The following is a 19,804-nucleotide window of genomic DNA, read 5'->3' on the forward strand; positions in this document are numbered from 1 at the left end:
AACTCGGGTGTCGGAGGCGTCCCGGGACGTCCTCTCTAGTTTAGGTCTCTGCGCCCGAGTGGTATGTGTGAGAACCGTGGAGTGAGTGTGTTGGTGTGCCTGTCTTTTGCCATTTTTTTAAATATAGGGGCCCTGAATAGGATAGGTAGCTTACTTTCTGGTATGCCTGTGTTTAATTATAAGTAGGTAGGGCCGGGCAGGTTGGCACAGTCTCTGGTCGCGTGTCTCCCTTTCGCGTGTCCAACCTGTTTCAGGAAATCTAATTTGAGAAATCGACAGTGAAATTGGTGCAAATGGAGCATGTCATTTGTTTCTGGTTTTACTCTTCGATTTTTCGAATTTAATACCGCGGTCGCGGTCGCGGATAGGTCGCGAGTAGGCGAAACGAACGTTTACGTAGGTATTGCTCGAGCACGCACATGCGAACGAACAGCGATCACTGGTCGATGGTCGTCCATGTGTATTTGGTTCAGTTTCCGCGATTTATCTTTTCATTTCATCTTTATTTTTTGGTTTGCGATTAGAAAGACTCGAGCTAGATGTAAGTTTCAGCGGGCATTGCGCTCGAAGAAAGAAGAGGCCCGGCAAACTGCCATGAAGAGGGTCACAACAAATGGCTTCTCGTTCTCTGAATCATTTAAATGATTCCAGAGCATGGGAAGTCATTCTCGTTACTACTTTGTCACTATGCTCTTTTAGTATTTGTAGTTGTATTTTTTTTTCTTCTCCATCATCGTTCATCATAGTTTTGAGCAAATCGCGAGCTTTCTTGTTAGCGTTGCGAGAAATTGATTACGGGTTGAATTAGAATTGCGATATAGTTTCTCGCCTGTTTATTGGTGTTGCGATAAATTGATTGCGGTTTAAACTAGAGTTGCGAAGAAATGATAATCGTGTTTGCTGTAGAGTTGCGAATTACGATACCGCGATTTAACAATTTTGATTATGAATTTTTGAAGTTGTTTTAGAGTTATATTATAATAAAGTTTATCTTGATTCCTATTGTTTCGAATTAGATTGTAGAGTTATTGCTTTTAATTAATTTTAGAGTGTTGAAATATTTGAAGTAGTTTTTTGTTCATACAGTAGCTTTTGTATTGTTAATAATAATTTTCTTTGAATTTGGTTAGAGTTAGTATTACGATATTATTTTATCGCGATTTCTTAATGTTACTTTTACTCTTAGTGTTACGAAACAAGATACGATTTATTGCTCGGGTTCATTTTGAACACATATTTAACAATAGCCCTTCTGGTTATTGTATTGAGTTGGAAATGTTTTTTAGTAGCCCTTCTGTCTACTGTTTTACATTTTCTTTGAAAATGTGTTTTAGTAGCCCTTCTGGTTACTGTGTTCAGTTTTCTTTTTCAGCATCCCTTACTACGTTCATTACAGAAAATATTGCTAGAATAAAATGTAATGTTTTCATTACAGAAAATATATATATTTTTTTATTAGCTCTAACTTTGTTACAAGTTTTAGAAAATAGAATTTTATTATAAATTTAATTAATTTACACATATGAAAATGTAAATGATTTCATGTGCCATATATATAAAATAAAAAGTGTTGCAACAAAATATTTAAATATTATAATGAAAATTTGAAATTTTTTCTATAAGATAATTAAATTTGTGTATATGTAATATACTTTTATTGCAGGTTTTTTTTTTATAATATATTATTATTATGAGTTATAAATATTAGTATTATTATAATACTAATTATAATACTAATCCAATACATGTTTGTTTCAAATACATTAACTTGTAGGGAGTATTAGTTACAAAAAATATACAGAGATATGTACACTAAAGTTTTAGAAAGATGGAATATGAAGTAAGTAACTAAGAGGAAAAAATTGTTACATCAAAATGATGTTTCATCCAACTGTAAGTAGTAATTTTTACTAAACAGATTTTACTAATCGTTTTCAGTTTTTTAGATTTGGTTCAGGTACAAGTTATATGAAGACGACTTCATATAATACAACAGATTGTGAAATCATCGGAAGAAGACTTCATATAACATTCACTTCATTTTTTAGAATTATATTTATGTATTTATATAAATAAAATGAATAAAAATCATCAAAGAGTGGGTCTTTATTTGCAGCACCTCCACTGGGCAATAAGTATTACTTGATATATAATTACTAATTACATCATTATATAGCTAAACAATTAATTCTAACTGAAACAGTTGTTATATAATTACATAACAATTAATATGACCTGATTGGTTGCGATTTCGTGTTTGTGTAGATGTACGTTTCCATTAAATTAATGGAAAATAAATAACATGTAGTTTTGACATATAGGTAACTAATTTGCAAGTATGTGGAAAATATTGAATCCGTGTGTGAATGTTAATGAGTGTGTGAATTTGTGTGTACATTTTTCGTACAAGAATATTTTAGAAAGTGTAGGATTAATTATTTCTTCTGCAATGATCATCTGTAAACGAGAGGGTTGTTCTTTCTTCTTTGCTTCAATTCCTCTCATATTATATTGAACTTTTGATATAATTTATTCACGCTGATAGGTTCTTTGAGTTTTAAAAATTCAGAATAATCAACCCTTCGATCGTTTTGCTTGATAGTTCTTCAATTCACCGTTGTTTAAGCGTAGAGAGCGCTAAAAAATCAATGATTCTTCGCTTGTCGATATTTCAGAACATGGAACACGAACTCCCATAAGATGCGATCATTAACTTGTAGTCAATTGCCAACAGTTACATATACGTCCGTAGATATGTTAGTTTCCAATTTAATTTCCAATTGATACAGTAGTTTTATTCACAAAGATGATAATTTTAGAGATAACAGTTTATATTATATCTATATTAAGAACAAACAGAAAAAGAATCATTAAGAAAATACTTATTTGAACTTTCCACGATAATAATATCACGAAGGTTATTTAATAAGTAGAACAATTTTGATTTTAGCTTACTGTTAACAAATAATATATTATAAATTAATATAATGTGTAAGATGATCTACCCAATGTATCTTTCTCGAAAATAATAATTAGTCTGAACATTTACGAATAAGACAGTCGACAGTTTCACGTTGAAATCATGTTAAGGATATCGTGAATTATCTATTTGATGACTTTTAATGCCAATTCAACAATATACATTTTACTTTCTTAATATTTGAATAATTAATCTGCATATAAGTTGTAATTTCATCTCTAAATGTAAAATACAGTACATCGAAGTTATAACTATGGACGAACAGAGTATTAAACAAAGAGGTTATTACTCGGAAATCGTGACGGGTATGTTAATTAAACAATCGATTAATTGAGCTATTCGTAGCAAACAATTAAGTCCATTTTCTGAATTTTAAAAAATTCAAAGCACTTAATCAATGCTTAGCTTTCTATGTATGTCTCTAATATGAATTTCTTTAATAATTGGGCCACTAAATGACAAGCTACTCCTGTAATTCTAAAACTAAAATTACACCTGCAATTGATGAAAGTTTCTTTGCATTCTTCTTTAAAATTCCTTTTAGAATTTAAACTAAAATGTTTATTTGAAATCTGAAAAGAATTTTAAAGAAGAATACCAAGAAAATTTTTATCAATTCCTTTGCTTTCTGTTTTTATGAATTCATCTCGATGAAACTAACTGAGTGGCGTACAGGCACTCAAGAGTATCCTGTTAAACCGGAAGTTGCCCTTCTGACAACTGTACCAAGAAGAACGAAACTCGCCTGGCAAGTTTCCACCGAGCATCATAGCGCTCATGTCAAACAATTACAGGATCAAGAAATGTACAATTTCCTCGGTGAAGCTAAACGATGGATGAGCTTTCCGGAAGATCGATCAATTGTGAGTAACAAAAACTGCTAGAGTGAATTACAAAGCTCAAAATAATGAATTATCGAAGCGAGATAACACGAGAATAAATCCATTCGATCCTGCACGCATTAAGAAATTGAAACTTCCTTTAAGAAATAAGTCTTGAAATGTTTCTCGAAAGATTTATACTATCGTTCATAAATATTTGGAGACGTCTAAATAAAATATACATTTCAAATGAGATTCTTTAATCTAACTTTGTTCTGTGATCTTATCTTAAGCTGCGTATATTAATATCACACAAGTATATACATATAAAATGAAGATATAGTATTAATTTTATTCAGTTTATTTTTCATAGACTTTAAAGAGACGTCTACTAAGATATTAATAAAAACAATAGATAATATTGATTAATATAAATAAAGATAAAGTGGATGAACATTTAAGTGACTTTAAGTATATGTGTTCTATATATTGGGATTTCAGAGCGATTAAAATAAGAACATTAACGTATTAATGCATTCTAAAAATTTCTATAAATTTTACGAAGTGTTAATTCGATAATATACAACTTGGAACTTTAGTTTTAATTTGAACTCAATTATTGCAAGAAATAATAGATTTACAGTAGAGAAATATTCTCCCAATGTAAAAGTTGATTGTTTAATCGAATGGCACCAATTCCTTAAATATTATTTATTATTTATGAAAGATAGTGTATGCGAAGCATAAAGCTTGTTGATAAAAACTCACATTTTCCTGTGCACAGCACTTCACATTTTTATGAAATCGTTATTGACATTTTCCATCGAAATAATTTTGTTTTCCTGGTATTATTTCTAAAAGTGAAGGCTGCAGCAATGATAAAGTGAAACATTTAAAGTGAAAGGATTAATTTCCGTGAATACATTTTTTTTTTTATTTTTTATTTAGATTCCTGTGTTTTTTATTCTGATTTTTAAAGTCTACAAAACATACACGGTTCATAAAGAAGGTAAATAACTGAACAAATATTTGCAAAACAGTCGTTTCCAGCGGCGACATTTGTTCCAAAAGTGCAAATGCAACTAAACGTAGAGCCCAAAAAAATTCCACGGAACGTCGAAATGGAGAGGCGACGCAGATTGTACAGAAATTTGAAAATCGAAAATGCTTTGGAAGAAATAGGTATTTCACCAAAAGAAATGTTACCTCCGTCTGCCGTGTTGCCATTGTTAACGTTCGGAGAGATATATGATTTATTCAGCACGGTACACTTTCTTCCTCTGGAAATTTTTGACGACGAGGAATACGATTGCAGGTACATGATTTAAAAAAATTTGATGCTACAGTTATTTGTATATTTTTATATTTTTATTAAATAAATCCAATTAAAAGTTTTTAATTTTAAGAACGCTAAGAAAAACAAAAAAGAAAACAAAATATAATTGCAGGACGGCAGAAGATTGGATAAATCTCGGTGTTATCGATGGAAAGCATTATCCACTACCAGCCACCGTTTTCGTTCCAAGATTCCGATCCGAGGATGAGATGTTTTCTCTCGAGGATAATCAGTTGAACAACTTGTTCACTTGGACTAACGCTGCCATTACTCACTACAACCACGAGAAGAAATTGTGGAGCGTGCTCACGCTTGATGGTAGAAAGCGGAAATTTAAGATACCGAGGATCTATATTCGATTCTTCGCGGAAGATCCTCGAAATTACGTAAAGAGATTGAAGGTGGCCATTGAACATAGACGGACTGCTGAAGCTTCTATAAAGTATTGAGTGACAAGTGATTAAAAATTATAGATTGCAGATTTTCATGCAAATTTAATTAATTTAATAAGGACTAAAGAATAAAAAACTTCTACGAGAAGAATAAATGCGCAAGGAATAGGGAAAAATAAAGAACACATAATTTTATTTATATATTTTACGAAAAGTTATTAAAATTAGTAGACATGAAAATTATTAAAGTATTATTATTGAAATTATAAAATTTCTATGAAAAATTGCGAATTAGTCATTTTAATCTCTCTGGTAGTTTTGATGTTAAACAAATGAAACCTAAAATTTATTTCATCCGCTTAATATTATAATAAATATTAATAATATTATAATAAATATTATAATCTATACACTTGGTACATTTTTATATATTGCGCGTTTTTTGTAATTTTAAATTTCCTACAAATGCATAAAAATCAGTAATCTAATTATAACAGAAGTATTGTTTAATTTCTCAGAATATAATTAATGAATACTTTTAATATTATCAAGAATATTTGCGTAGGTACAATTTTTATTTGGACTGTATGCGAATGGAAGGCATGCAAACGTTGAATGAAAAAGAAAAAGAAACTATTATCCGTTTAGCTGGGAATACTTTCAGTTTAAAACATAGGCATGTAATACTGGTACGTAAAAGGTTTTGCAAAGCTTTATATACCAAATATTCAATGGAATAAATATCCAACAGATTTTCCAATAGATTTGAAATTGATTGATAAATTTTTTGATAAATTTTTATTGATACCAATCTAATAAAATAAATTTCTATTAACATGACATTATATAATTTGGTACATGTAATTACAAACTATAGACCAAGGAGATGATATTATATAATACTAGAGCTATCAAGTTACAATCATATCAGTATTTTGAAACCAATATTTGATTTTGCAAAAAATTTGCGTAACCATAAAAAGAAAAAATCCGTGATTCATTATCTTTCAACCGATTTGATATTTTCATATTCTCTTTATTTCGTTTTCGGGAATATTCTGACTGTCACTTGTTTTTAGCTGATGGAAGAAATCTGCCTGGATTATCAACGCACGATGTGCGACCTCATGTGGAGGCAGATGATACAACGAAATCCAGAAATGTTTAAATTCATCATGTGGGTGCCTGATTTCGTTGAGCCCACGAAAGTGCCAGAAAAAAGCAAGATCGATACAGGCATGAAAAACTTTCTGGTAATATTTGTTCCCGATAATCATGTTTTTGCGAAAACTTTGTTTTATCGAATTCATTTTATGTTTCATATCGAACTAAGCATATATTTCCACGAATAAATTTGCACAAAAGTTTCGAAGAAAATTAATTATTGTCTTGTATTTTATTAACAAGTAAATAAAATTGCTTTAGTACCAAATTAGATACCAAAATTTCTGACTATTGTTGGATTTCAAATTTTATTGGGTCTTTATTTGTACCAAATCGAGAAAATAATTTCATTTAAAATTGGATATTTCAATATTGTTGTCAATTAACAATTTTCTTGGAAAACTAATGCATCCAGATATTTTATCTTTATACTATTTACGATATTGATTAAAAATAATGATTAAATGTGATAATAGATTAATATTATGTGGATAATTAATATCACAATATCTTATTGAATTATAAACTCATCACTGGAAAATTCATATTTTTCGAATCCACAATTTCATAAGAATAAAAATAATAATATTAATCTGTTTAGAAAATAAGGGAATCCACTCATTGGACAACACTGTACGTTCACGAAGAAGTGTACGAAGCTATGACGTGTATCATGGCTGAATGTATGCTTGTATCCTCGATGAATTTATTCGCTACTTCCTATGGGAAACAAATAAAATTGTCAGAGTTCGAAGATTTACAAAACCAAGCAACCACTACGCTTATTAAATATTTGAAAGAACCATGGTTGGAGAAAATTACACAATCAGTCAGAATGTGCTTGAGGGATCTTGGAAAAGGTTGGTTTAATCTTGAACAAAAGTACCACGAGGTGTATAACGTGATGAAGTTAAAACGTCTGATGAATCTCACCACTCTTTGTATGCAGGTACGTATTTTTATAGATATGTACTTGTATTCGAAATAGATAGTCATATTTTAGTTGTATAAGATTGTATGGTGCTTTCTTTCTTTAAAAGGAAGGAAAAAGAAGTAAACGTTTTAATCTAACTTGCATGTTATATGAAATAATTTTAAATAATTCGTGTTTAATAAATGATTAATAATTCTACTTTTTTAAAAATTTATATTATTTTATATTATTTATATTATTTTATTTTTTATTTATATTTATATTATTTATATTATTTATATTATTTATATTATTTATAGTATTTATGTCTTTTAAATGGAACTTACGTATTCCTGCTTGAAAGTTGTCGTTTAAAAGGCTCTGCAATATTGTTTTCTAATTTTTTTTGTAACTATATCTGTTTTCTGTAACTAAATTTACTACACTTTGTACAAATGGAACACTTACCAAGCAATCAATAGAATTTCGTTCGGTTTACAAGAGTGCGTGTCACGCGAAATAAATGTCTTTGCTTTCCTTCTTCATTGACACATGTTAGCCCGAGATTTATTGCAGAATTAGATTGCGTTTTTCTCTTTCGCATCGATGTGGTAATCGCATTAAGAGTAAAATTGTACGAGAGTGATTAAGCGGTAAAGGAATGAATTTATTCGCATTTTACGCGTGTCAAAATTTTTTTTGACTAACAAACGTAATGTTCATGCTGGCTGTTCATGGTATTACATTTTCCTCTGTATCTTGAAATTCGATAACATACGAAATCTCGTTTCGTATGTTAACGTAACGGTACGTAATGGAAAACTGTGCTAAAGAGTGTTGACAGAAAATAAGATGTAGGACATTTATTTGGCAACTACTAGGGATGTGTTGCGTAATAAAGAAAGTAGAATGGATTCTTTTTTTAAATTAATGTTAGTGAAGTAAGTAGGAAAGGCATGGAAGTATATACATTTTTTAATATTCCTTTACAAACAATTAGTGTTTTTAATATTCAAAGTTCTTTTTGCACAGGATATTAAGAAATTATACATATATTGTGATTACCATAGTGTGGAATCAGTAGCAGTTTGTTAAAAAAATGTCAAGATTACTATGTTACTTCTGCGTCAAATTTTTTAAACAACTATCTATCGATCAGAGAATCACACTATGGTCGTAAAAAAAAATAATCATGTTTTGTAAATTACGAATAAAAATTTTTGATTAAAATTGAAAAATATTATGAGAAAATATTGATGAAATGTGACATTTATTTTATTAGCTACTAACATGTATAATATTCTTTATGTCGTAAAAGTAACATTAAATTAAACATGCATTATTACAAAATAATCCAATATTTTGCTGTAATTAGTATGCATTAAGGATTCTGGTGAAAAATTCGATCAAGTTGTTCGGAGACATTCTGGAGGGTCCAGCGTTGTGTCTCTTGGATGTCGAAGAGTCGTTTTCCTGGGGAAATGATCTCACTGACAGCCAATTTAAACCCGCTGCCAATCCCATCTTCCTTATTGACCTTCAAATGGATGAACAGAAACCATATTACACAACAAATCCAGACAAATTTGTAGTGAGTGCACTTTCATTATACCGTTCAAAAGATTTCCTCTTCCTGATTCGATAAAATATTTATATTTATATCTAAATCAAGTATTTAGATCTTTAAAACATGAAGGAAATATATGTACATACCTAAGTGATATAGGTCTATATAAATATTAACATGTATATAAACCTATATAAATTAATAGTTGATTATATTGATTATATTTGTTAATTATTTCTTAATTTTAATTAATTATTCTTAATTATTTCTTAATTTTCTAAGTTAATTGAACATCTTAATTGTTTCAAGGAGAGCATCATTACTTTATATGATAATGCGCTGATCGCCTGTCACCAAATCAGACAGGTACATCCTTTTCTACTTCCGAAGTTGAAGTTCCCGGCAGACGTTTTTCTAAGTTCCGTCGGATTACTTGAAGATAATGTGTGCAAGGTTCGTGATCGATTGACAATAGCTTATCGAAAGTCGACGATACCGTTGAAAGCGTATGCGAAGGAGTACAGTCGATACCAGTCGTTCTTCAATCTCGACATCCTGAAATACATCGAGTGAGTCGATAAACGAAGTTTTTAAATTTCACGTTACGACTAGACTGCGGATTTTTATGCATGCTTGGAATAATTGTAAGTTGTACAATAAATGTAATACGCAATAAGAGAAAGATTTTTTAATTAGGTCTTATTTTTTTAATTACATTCCATAGAATCCGTAGTCTGGTAATAATGCAAGTATAGTACGTTTCATAAACGATTATTAGCATCGTTGCATGAGAGTACTAATTTTCAAGAATGTGCTTTCGAGCGATAAAAGATTTAATTGGAAATCACATTCATTTGAATTGGAATTTAATTAGAATTCCAGTAATTTCAGTAATTTCTTTCCACCTCATGAAATTTTCTTCATTTTAGGTAACATAACACACGCACATCTTTTTATAATATTCAAACAATTATCAGATTAACGAACGATCTAATTAAAATTTCACGAATTTTATTTTAACTTTTTAATTCTTCTTCGTTACTTGTTTTTAATGAAATGCAAAGAACGAATTTACTGGATAAAACCAAATATTCATACGGAAAGAGAGAATAATCACTCCCAAGCATCCCAAAAATTTAATATTCACGCTGAATGAGCAATCGCACTCGAACGTATTCTCACTTTTTCAACTGAAAAAAAGAAAAGATAGTAGTTCGCGTATGACGCCCGTCAAATAATTTTCTAATCCCCCTTCGACAAAGCGCAGATGATTCATTATGATCAACTACATGAAATTTCGTATTTTCTAGGAAGTTCAAGCAGGAAGAGCTTAGCACCCTGGAGATAAAAGAGGAAATTACATTTCATATCACAATGAAACAAAATTTTGAAGTGACTTTGCCCAATACGATTCCTATCGGACCATTCATAGTGAATGTCCGTCCTTTGAAGGACTTTTTGATGCAGAAACGGCGCGAATGCGCCACAGGATTGCTAGTTATGTTCACGGAAAAGTTACGAACGGAAGTGGATAATATATTAGAAGAATATAGGCAAATGCAGTACAGATTGAAAGAAGTGCCGCAGAGTATCGAGCACATATTCGAGATACGCGACTGGATGGAAACGATACCACTCCGAGTTCAGAACCTCGAAGAGAAAATGGACAAATTGAAATTAGATTTCGACGTTCTTGACAGTTTCCTTTGGAACATATCCGACGACGATTTCCAGGCGAAATGGGAAGTGATCGGTTCCCCTCTTCAAATTGATAACCAGGTGAAAGTCTTTGTACTTATAGATTAGAAGATTAGAAAATTTTCTTTTTTTTTTTCATTTTCTATATTTCCTGCGCATTTTCTAATCCTCTCGCGAGATTCTTGGGAATAAAAATAAACCGTAGAATGTGTATATATAATGTATAGTTACTTTGCGCTTATAATGAAACATTTGATAAATAAATTGCAGTAGATGTTTAATTAAGACTTTATGTACAGAGTCAACATAATATCAATTTGGAATATTTCCATGGTGTCTACAATAATATAGTTGAAAATAATAAGGCAACTTAGAACTTAGAACGTAGTAAAGTATTTAAGAAGAATAATACTAACTTTGCAGAAACGTCGCATTATCTTTAAAAATATATCTATTCTCGTCTGTAGATCTTGTTACAGTGTTGCAAAACTTTTTATCGTTCTATGTAGATATATTGTGATTTTTCTTAATTTACATCTTTTCTTCTGAATACATTTCGAAAGTAAATAAAGTAAATGTTACAGTACATTTTATTTACTGAAAGCATACAAGATGGCATACAAGATATCAGGCTAAATGATATAATTTTTGTGCTTATTATTATCTCTTATCGCGCATTACTTTTTCGTACTTCTATAAACAAACGTTATTAAATAAACTATCTTCTAGGATATCCTATAATAATTCATTAGTTTAAAACGAATGCTAACGCTACAGGTATCATTAATCAGTGTTATCTACGTTATGTACATATTCTCTAAAGAGAGGTATTAGTGGAAGCATGGATAACTCGTGTATAGTGGAAAATTGACCGATTAAAAATTTATGATTAACTATTTCGAGCATGATAAAAAATTCAACAATTCACGTAAATAAAGAGTGAAAAGAAATAGGATCAATATTGGAGATAGAATATTCAGAAGCATCCAACCTATGTGTTGGGAATTTTAAAAATATTTAAATGTGTTGTTACATGTGTTTGTTTATTATTCAAGAAATCTTCGATATTTAAATGTTCCTATCATACGTGACTTTTCGAAACACGGAAGGTTTTATGTTAAAATTTCGGCTCAGTTGCTGTTGTTACTGTGCATTAACATATTTATATACACGGTATTTGCTATTCACATATGCACTCATGTACTATATATCTTCCATGCAATGTACATATGTATGTATATTGTGAATACCTAACACGTTCAGTATATATTGGCTATCGATTGATATTTCATATATGATGTTTTCATCATTTTAGTACAAGCTTTTCTACATTTTTAGTCAAATGATAGTCTGGAGGAAACTATATCAGATTTCAATAAATCTTACAATAATATAAAAGTATATAAAAAGTATATTATGTTCATTCAAGATAGATATGTATTTTTAAATTTGTTTCAATGCAATCATGATAGTCGTATCTCATTACAATATTAAATAGTAATATTTTTTTTTGCAAGACTAATAACTTTGACTTTACTCCTTTTCCGATCATTAATTGACTTTCGTGTTTAATCAAAGCATTGTAACGACTCGTTTTTATCTGTAATGAAAATTATTCTCAAAATTAATATGAAAACTATCACTTTAAGATTATAGATCTTGTTTTACAATATCGTAGCGAGGAAACTGCGATTACAAATCATTAATTTACGACAGCCGTAAACTATAACGGCGCTACTTAAATGAGTCTTTACGCTTTGTGATTTATAATGGTATATTTGTTCGTTGTTTCCTGGAAAATTTCTTATTTGGTTTACGCCTGCGCTGCGCAGTTATGTCATAGCAGATGAGAATAAACTGATCGATTCTTTACCGTTTCTTAAAAATATTCTTCTTTTGTAAAAAAAAAATCAAATGACCGAGGACGATACTATCGTGTTAATATTTCTTAATTGTCAATATGATAAATTTTATGCGAAGAAAGTATACACTTTATCACGAGATATTTTAAATAATATTCATAACACTACGTATAAATTTTTTTCTTTCTATGTACTGTACTTGTAATCAATACGATCGTAATATTAATTTACTTCGAACGCGTAATCTAGTGAATGATACGCAATTCTATGTATTTTGAAAACACGCTTTCTAAATGAGCTGGATAAAGTTGTTTATTGGCAAATTACACGGTCTCTGTGTTTATCTTCATCTTTATTCAGGTTAACAAAGTATCACCGATCAAATATTAAGATATTATCGTTACATTTGTAATTGTGCTTTGTTACATTTACAGTGTGCTTTCATTTACCTCTTCTTCAAAAACACTTTCCATTGTCAGTGATTCTTAGTTTAATATTTCTTTACTGTTTAATATTTTTTTTAACAAAAATATATGTTAGCGTAATATTAAACGACTTTTTTTGATAATCTTACATAATAGTTATTTGTAATTTAATATTTTTCGATAGTTTCACATATTTATTAACTGATGCTGTGTCACATAGCACAAACAACCGCTAGGTCTCCTCTCGAGAGGCTCATATTGATGCTTTAGAATGCTTTAGAACATATTCTCCCAGGTATAACGTGGAATACTAAGAAAAATTTGATTCGTTCCAAGAGACTATACTTTCTTATTTTTCAAAATATTCGCGTACAAATTCTTGTAAAGTAATATTTTAGAATTCAGAAATTGCTTCTTCCTTAAATTAAATATTTGCTTCTCAATCGATACAATAATCGCGCAATTCCTCATAAATGAATAACAAGTTAAAAATTTTGTCTAGGTCAAAGAAACGAACGAACGATTGGTGGAAGAGCAGGAGAAGTTCTATAAAATCCAGCTGCAGGACGAAGTTTTGCTGCAAGAGAAAATAGATACTCTAGTGAGCAATGTGGCAAATATTGCTCTTCAAACGGATATCCTTCGCATACACGAGACTGCACTCGATGTGAAGAGAATTTGGAAAGCCATGGTCGACTGTCGAGAAATGGGTCTGTTGCTTAACGAACGGCAAAAGCTATTCGGCATGAAAGTGGTGCCTTTCGAACATTTACACAAACTAATGAGAGACTTTGAACCATACAGAAATTTGTGGCTCACTGCATCAGGCAAGGATTTAATTACAATCTTTAATAATCATTTGCTCAGTGACTATAGAATAATAGATGGAAATTAAAAAAGTTAATTTTACTAATTAAAGTGAATTTTGTTAATTAAAGTGAAGAAGTGAACTGTATCGATTTAATCGTCGACTTTTATGAGACTCGCTTTCCCATAAATTGGTGGTTGATATCTTTTTCTCTATTTTTACAAAGTTCAGATTCATTATTCAGATTTAATGGTAATCTCTCATAGTTTTTAATTCAATACGATTTTGCCACAATTAACAGACTGGCTTAAATGGTACGATATATGGATGGACAATCCGTTAATGAATGTTGATGGCAGTCAAATCGATATCCTGGTTGCTGATATGTATCGAGTAATGACCCGAGCGATCAGAACGTTCCAAGAATTTCCGAGTAAGTCAACCTCACGATAAGAATTGTCAGTAGTTTGTATTTGTTTAGAATTTTCAACAAATTTCTTTTTATTTTTAAATATCTTGTGTTTTAAAGAAAGATACTTTCGACTAGGAAATTTTCAGTAATTTCTCTTTCAACAGAGGTACAGGCAATAGCAATTGCAATAAAGGAGCAAATAGACGAATTCAAGCCTTATATTAGTCTCATACAAGCTCTTCGAGAACCGGGAATGAAAGACCGTCATTTCGAGCAACTGAGCGCGCAAACTGGAATACAAATGGCTCTTAAACCAGCCATAACGTTTAAATCCTTGTTGATACTTGGTATCCAGGAATTTGAGGAATTAGTGAAAATTGTCGCTGACATTGCAGCCAAAGAATACGCCACTGAACGGACATTGAATAAAATGATTGAAGAGTGGGAAATGATTGTTCTGGAGCTACTGCCATACAAAACCACTGGTAAATATTTCTTCTTTTATTACATATGTAGTATCGACCAAAAGTTGTATTTATATTTCATACTTAATTCAATATTTATATATTAATTCTTGTATATTTTTTGTCTATACGTTCATTTCCTATACATAATGTGCTTAAAAGCAAAGAAATTATTTGAAAGTGTGTACTGATAGTAGAAAATTTATATATTGCACGCGCACGCACGCACGCACACACACACACACACACACACACATCTAAATTTTTAATTGGTAATGTAAGTTTTAAAACGTTTTCCTAATCAAACCGACGTAATAGATTAATACCATTTAGTTAAAAATAAAGATTTAAGACTAGACTTAAATTAAAAATATTTATATTAATTCACGCGGTTTTACTAAGTTATTCTATTCTACGTACTTTATTTATTTTCTTTTCGATTCAGTATCCTTAATCGTATCCTTAATCTAACAAACACCATTCTAAGAGAGTGTAAAGGGTATTAGATAGGTGGACACATAGAATACACAAACATGTGGATATGTAGACTACATGAATATGTAAAATACGTGGATATTGTACGGAATATGTCCATATGGATTCTACGTGACTTCATTCTACAGCTATAGTCTGAAATCCATAGTATCTTAAATGGCTCAGTTATAGCTTAAACTTGTTTCTACAAATCTTACATTCTCACACATATTAGATGACACTTTTATAAAAATTTATCTTAATTGATCTTACTGATATCCACGCAGGAACTTATATAATAAAGGTTACGGAAGAAATTATAATGCTGCTAGAGAATCATATACTCAGCGTACAACAGCTTGCATTCAGCCCATTGAAAACCGTTTTCGAAGACGAGATCAATGAGTGGGAACGTAAATTAAAGTTGACGCAAGAGGTATTGATCTTATGGATGGAAGTGCAAAGGTACGGACAAAGACAAAAAGATTAATCGCTTGTTTAAGAACGAGAATCTGGATTACAGAGACTGGATGTACTTGGAGCCAATATTTACTTCAGAGGACATCAACGTTCAATTGCCAGTGGAAACTAGGAAGTACAATGCTATGGAGCGAAACTGGAGACGGATTATGAAGAATGCTTATGAGAATCCCTACGTAATTTTAATTTTCATATGTATATTCTTTTATATGACTTCATATGTGATTTTCATATGATCCTCAAATGATTTTAGAATGATCTCGATAAATATCAGATAACTTTAAATGATTTTCTATACAAAACTATTAATAAATCTTCTTCCTTCTACAATACTGGCTAAAAGTTTGAATATGTTTTTATTATAATTATATTTCACATTTAATTCAGTATTTCGTTATACGATAATTCCTGTATATTTTTTAATCATATATATTTCCTGTACACAAACTGTACTAAAATATTCTAAAGAAGAATATCACTATTGATATTAGAAGTATGTGCTATATTAGAAAATCTATCTATTTCACACACAGTGTACTTAAACTTTAGCCAATAGTGTATTTTATGTACTTACAATTACTTTTCTATATTATTTTCTTTTTTTCTTTCAGAATTATATCTTTCATTCTTTTAAAATATTATCTTTCTTTTTCCTCATCCAAAATGAGCTAAAATCGCGAAAACTTCCAATAATCCTTGCACAACTTTATACATATTTGCTTCAATTTCAAAATATCAACACAAACTTTCCTTTTTCCCAAACTTAAGCTAAGTATACTATATCGTGACAGATTATGAAAATATGCCCGGACCAAAGTCTCCTCGAGAGCCTCCAAGAGTGCCAAAGTCTTCTGGAAGTAGTGCAAAAAGGTCTATCGAATTACGTGGAAGTGAAACGAAAAATTTTCCCTCGATTCTATTTCCTTAGCGACGACGAACTTCTGGAGATCCTTGCCCAAGCGAAGAAAGTACAAGCGGTGCAACCGCATCTGAGAAAGTGTTTCGAGAACATTCAAGAAGTGAGATTCGAAGAGGATCTGCAAATTACCCGAATGTACTCTGCCGAGAGAGAAGAAGTGATGCTTCATCCGCCGATGTATCCATTGAGAAGCGTCGAATATTGGTTGGGTGACCTGGAGACTGTGATGCGAAATACTCTTAGGAAAATGATCGAAGATGCTCTATCGGTTGTCAAAGAGATTCCAAGAAAAGTATGGGTATACATGTGGCCAGGGCAGGTGGCACTTTGCTGTGGTCAAGCATATTGGACTGCACAAGTAGAAAATGGAATCCTTACGAAAACGCTCTCCAACTACTACCAGGAGTTGCTGGGACATGTAAGATATGGTTCTATGAACCGGTATAAGAATCATAAATTAAAGTATTACGCTGTAAATGAAATCAGTTAATCTAGCTGCATTTAGAGTATATTCTTTGTGTCTTATGAATTTTAAGAATTTCCTCAGATACCTTAGAATTTCTCTTATGAAGCGACATTAAAATTTTTTTATTATAATCTTAAAAAAAAAAATTTTATCGTTCCCTGATACTGCTAACGTCTACAAAATGTAATTTACACGAACTTTGGAAATAGAACTTCCCTTTCATAATTTTTATCGTTCAATCTGGACGAAGGAAACTTTCTTTATTAAGCACATTCACAAATTTTACTCTTTCGAATCTCCTAACGCTATTATAAGCATAATTTCTGAAAAATTTGAGTAAAAGAAAACCATATAATAAATTACAAGTGTACAACGTGTGGTATACAGTCTGCAGTTTATAGCATCAATTCATATTATTTTATGAAAACTGAACATAAAAAATTACAGAAACAAGAAATATATTAAAAAAAATAAATTTTTTTTTAATTTAACGCGTTTGAAATCGGGATTTAATTGATTTTCCAATCGTACAACGAAGAGAAATAAATGTTTCTCTTTTCACGTTTCAGGTATCGATGTATCCAAAATGTTATTACATCCCAAAATGTTTCACATTAGAAAAAGTTTTTTTCAGTATGCTTTCAAAGCATAGAAATTAGGATTTTTATTCATCATGAATGTGTTAATAATTTATCGCGCAGATGGACGATTTACGTGAATTAGTGCGAGGTCCACAAACTGAAATTCAGAGACTAACGTTGGAGGCAGTAATTACTATCGAGGTGCACGCGCGCGACGTGCTGTACAAATTGTTGCAAGAAAAAGTATCGAACGTAAACGATTTTAACTGGATCTCACAGCTACGGTATTACTGGGTGAATGACGACTTGAAAGTGCGTGCTGTGAATGCAGAATTTCCATATGGGTACGTCACACTAATATGTTTCCACGTTGTAATAGTTTCAATTTTCTTTCTCTCTCTTCCTCGTTCTCTAAAACAAATACAATTCTCGGAAATATAAAATACGATTTAAAAAATTTTTAAATTACATTTTCTTTTATATTGATTTTTCATCAAACTGTGCCATGTTTGCCATGATATATTAATCAGTGCACGTACTATATCACGGTTGATTGCTTAAATCTTTATTTATTATATTTACATTGGTATTTATTAGTGCTATATTATTTAAATATTGAATACAATTAATCACGAAAGTTTACATACGTGAATATAAAACAGAAACTTTAATAAAAAGGAAAGAAGAATTTATTTTAAACATTTTATGAATTTTAATCTGTTAATTATATTTAAAACGTAGACAATGCTTGTATTATTTATTATATGTCTATAAAAATTCAAAAGTTCTTCTTTCTCTTTTAAATTTAAGGCAGATAAGTACATGTAAACTCTCTATTATCTCAAATTGTAATTATTAGACTATAGATTTTTATGTATTTATGGGAAATTTAGAAGAAATACAGAAAATAAACATAATAGGCAAATAGGCGATATATAAAATATCGAATATTTAGTAACATAAATAACTGTATTATTTATAAAAATAAAAATATGAAATCGCATAAAGATCTAATAATTGTTGTTATTTAGATACGAATATTTGGGAAATACTGGAAGACTCGTCATAACTCCATTGACTGATCGATGCTATTTGACATTAACTGGAGCTTTACATTTGAAATTCGGTGGTGCACCGGCTGGCCCCGCAGGCACTGGTAAAACGGAAACCACAAAGGACCTCGCGAAAGCATTCGCCATACAATGTGTCGTATTTAATTGTTCCGATCAGTTGGATTTTATGTCGATGGGAAAGTTCTTCAAAGGTCTTGCTAGGTAATCTTAACGATCTTTGATTTGTCTTCTCAATTTTTCAATGCTACAAGAGAGTTTCTGAATTTTCTACCCATTTTGTTGTATTAATGTATTTTCGTGTCATTCTATCCTCCGTGTACTTTTTTCTATGCGTGTTAGAAATACAGACGTTTGTGCTCGACAGTAAATCGATATTTCTATATTATTATCAAAAAGTTAAAATTTTAAGAATTCATTTTAGTTGAAAATGTATTTAAGGGCAAAGTCGAAATTTAAATTTCCTTTTCTCATAGTATCAATTATTAAATCACACGTATGAATTTAATTAAAAACGTCAAATTCCAGCAAGAACCTAGCTTTCCTTTTTCTCCTAAAGAAAAATGTATTTTCAAAAAAATATGAATTCACAGAAATGTTCATTTTTATACACTCAAGTAATTAATAAGACAATATGTTTCTTATTGTATTCAAGTAATTGTATTGAAGTAATTACTAATCAGTTGATTTTAATTAGCATTCTAATGTTTTTATCTGATAATAATCTCCTCAGTGCAGGTGCATGGGCGTGTTTTGATGAATTCAACAGAATAGATATCGAGGTATTGTCTGTAATAGCCCAGCAAATCATGACGATCCAGCAAGCACAGCAAATGAGGGTGGATAAGTGAGTTGAAACTGTAATTAATACGAATTTCATTTAGTAAAGCTTTCAATAAATGATTTGCAAATGGCTTTGATTTCTATATACCATATTATGTTATATTATTTCAGTGTTATAACAATGACATT

The 19,804-nt window shown here is 30.5% G+C and overlaps 1 protein-coding gene across 1 annotated transcript in view; it reads left to right on the top strand.

The window, feature by feature from the left end:
* Nucleotides 1-3,633: 3,633 nt before the first annotated feature.
* LOC122539084 (dynein axonemal heavy chain 1-like) overlaps nucleotides 3,634-19,804 on the top strand; it is a 110,833-nt gene continuing 94,662 nt past the window's right edge. The window contains 19 exon segments of the mRNA XM_043673695.1: nucleotides 3,634-3,843; nucleotides 4,842-5,116; nucleotides 5,250-5,579; nucleotides 6,095-6,218; nucleotides 6,609-6,782; nucleotides 7,295-7,553; nucleotides 8,982-9,089; nucleotides 9,091-9,197; nucleotides 9,483-9,742; nucleotides 10,484-10,952; nucleotides 13,661-13,985; nucleotides 14,268-14,399; nucleotides 14,543-14,863; nucleotides 15,604-15,781; nucleotides 15,840-15,972; nucleotides 16,588-17,133; nucleotides 17,883-18,106; nucleotides 18,794-19,036; nucleotides 19,566-19,679. Coding sequence (XP_043529630.1) covers nucleotides 3,784-3,843; nucleotides 4,842-5,116; nucleotides 5,250-5,579; nucleotides 6,095-6,218; nucleotides 6,609-6,782; nucleotides 7,295-7,553; nucleotides 8,982-9,089; nucleotides 9,091-9,197; nucleotides 9,483-9,742; nucleotides 10,484-10,952; nucleotides 13,661-13,985; nucleotides 14,268-14,399; nucleotides 14,543-14,863; nucleotides 15,604-15,781; nucleotides 15,840-15,972; nucleotides 16,588-17,133; nucleotides 17,883-18,106; nucleotides 18,794-19,036; nucleotides 19,566-19,679 — 4,382 coding nt within the window. The 5' untranslated portion in view covers nucleotides 3,634-3,783.

The sequence above is a fragment of the Frieseomelitta varia genome, unplaced genomic scaffold (assembly GCF_011392965.1).
Source record: "Frieseomelitta varia isolate USP_RPSP 00005682 unplaced genomic scaffold, Fvar_1.2 scaffold_190, whole genome shotgun sequence".
Lineage (NCBI taxonomy): Eukaryota > Metazoa > Arthropoda > Insecta > Hymenoptera > Apidae > Frieseomelitta > Frieseomelitta varia.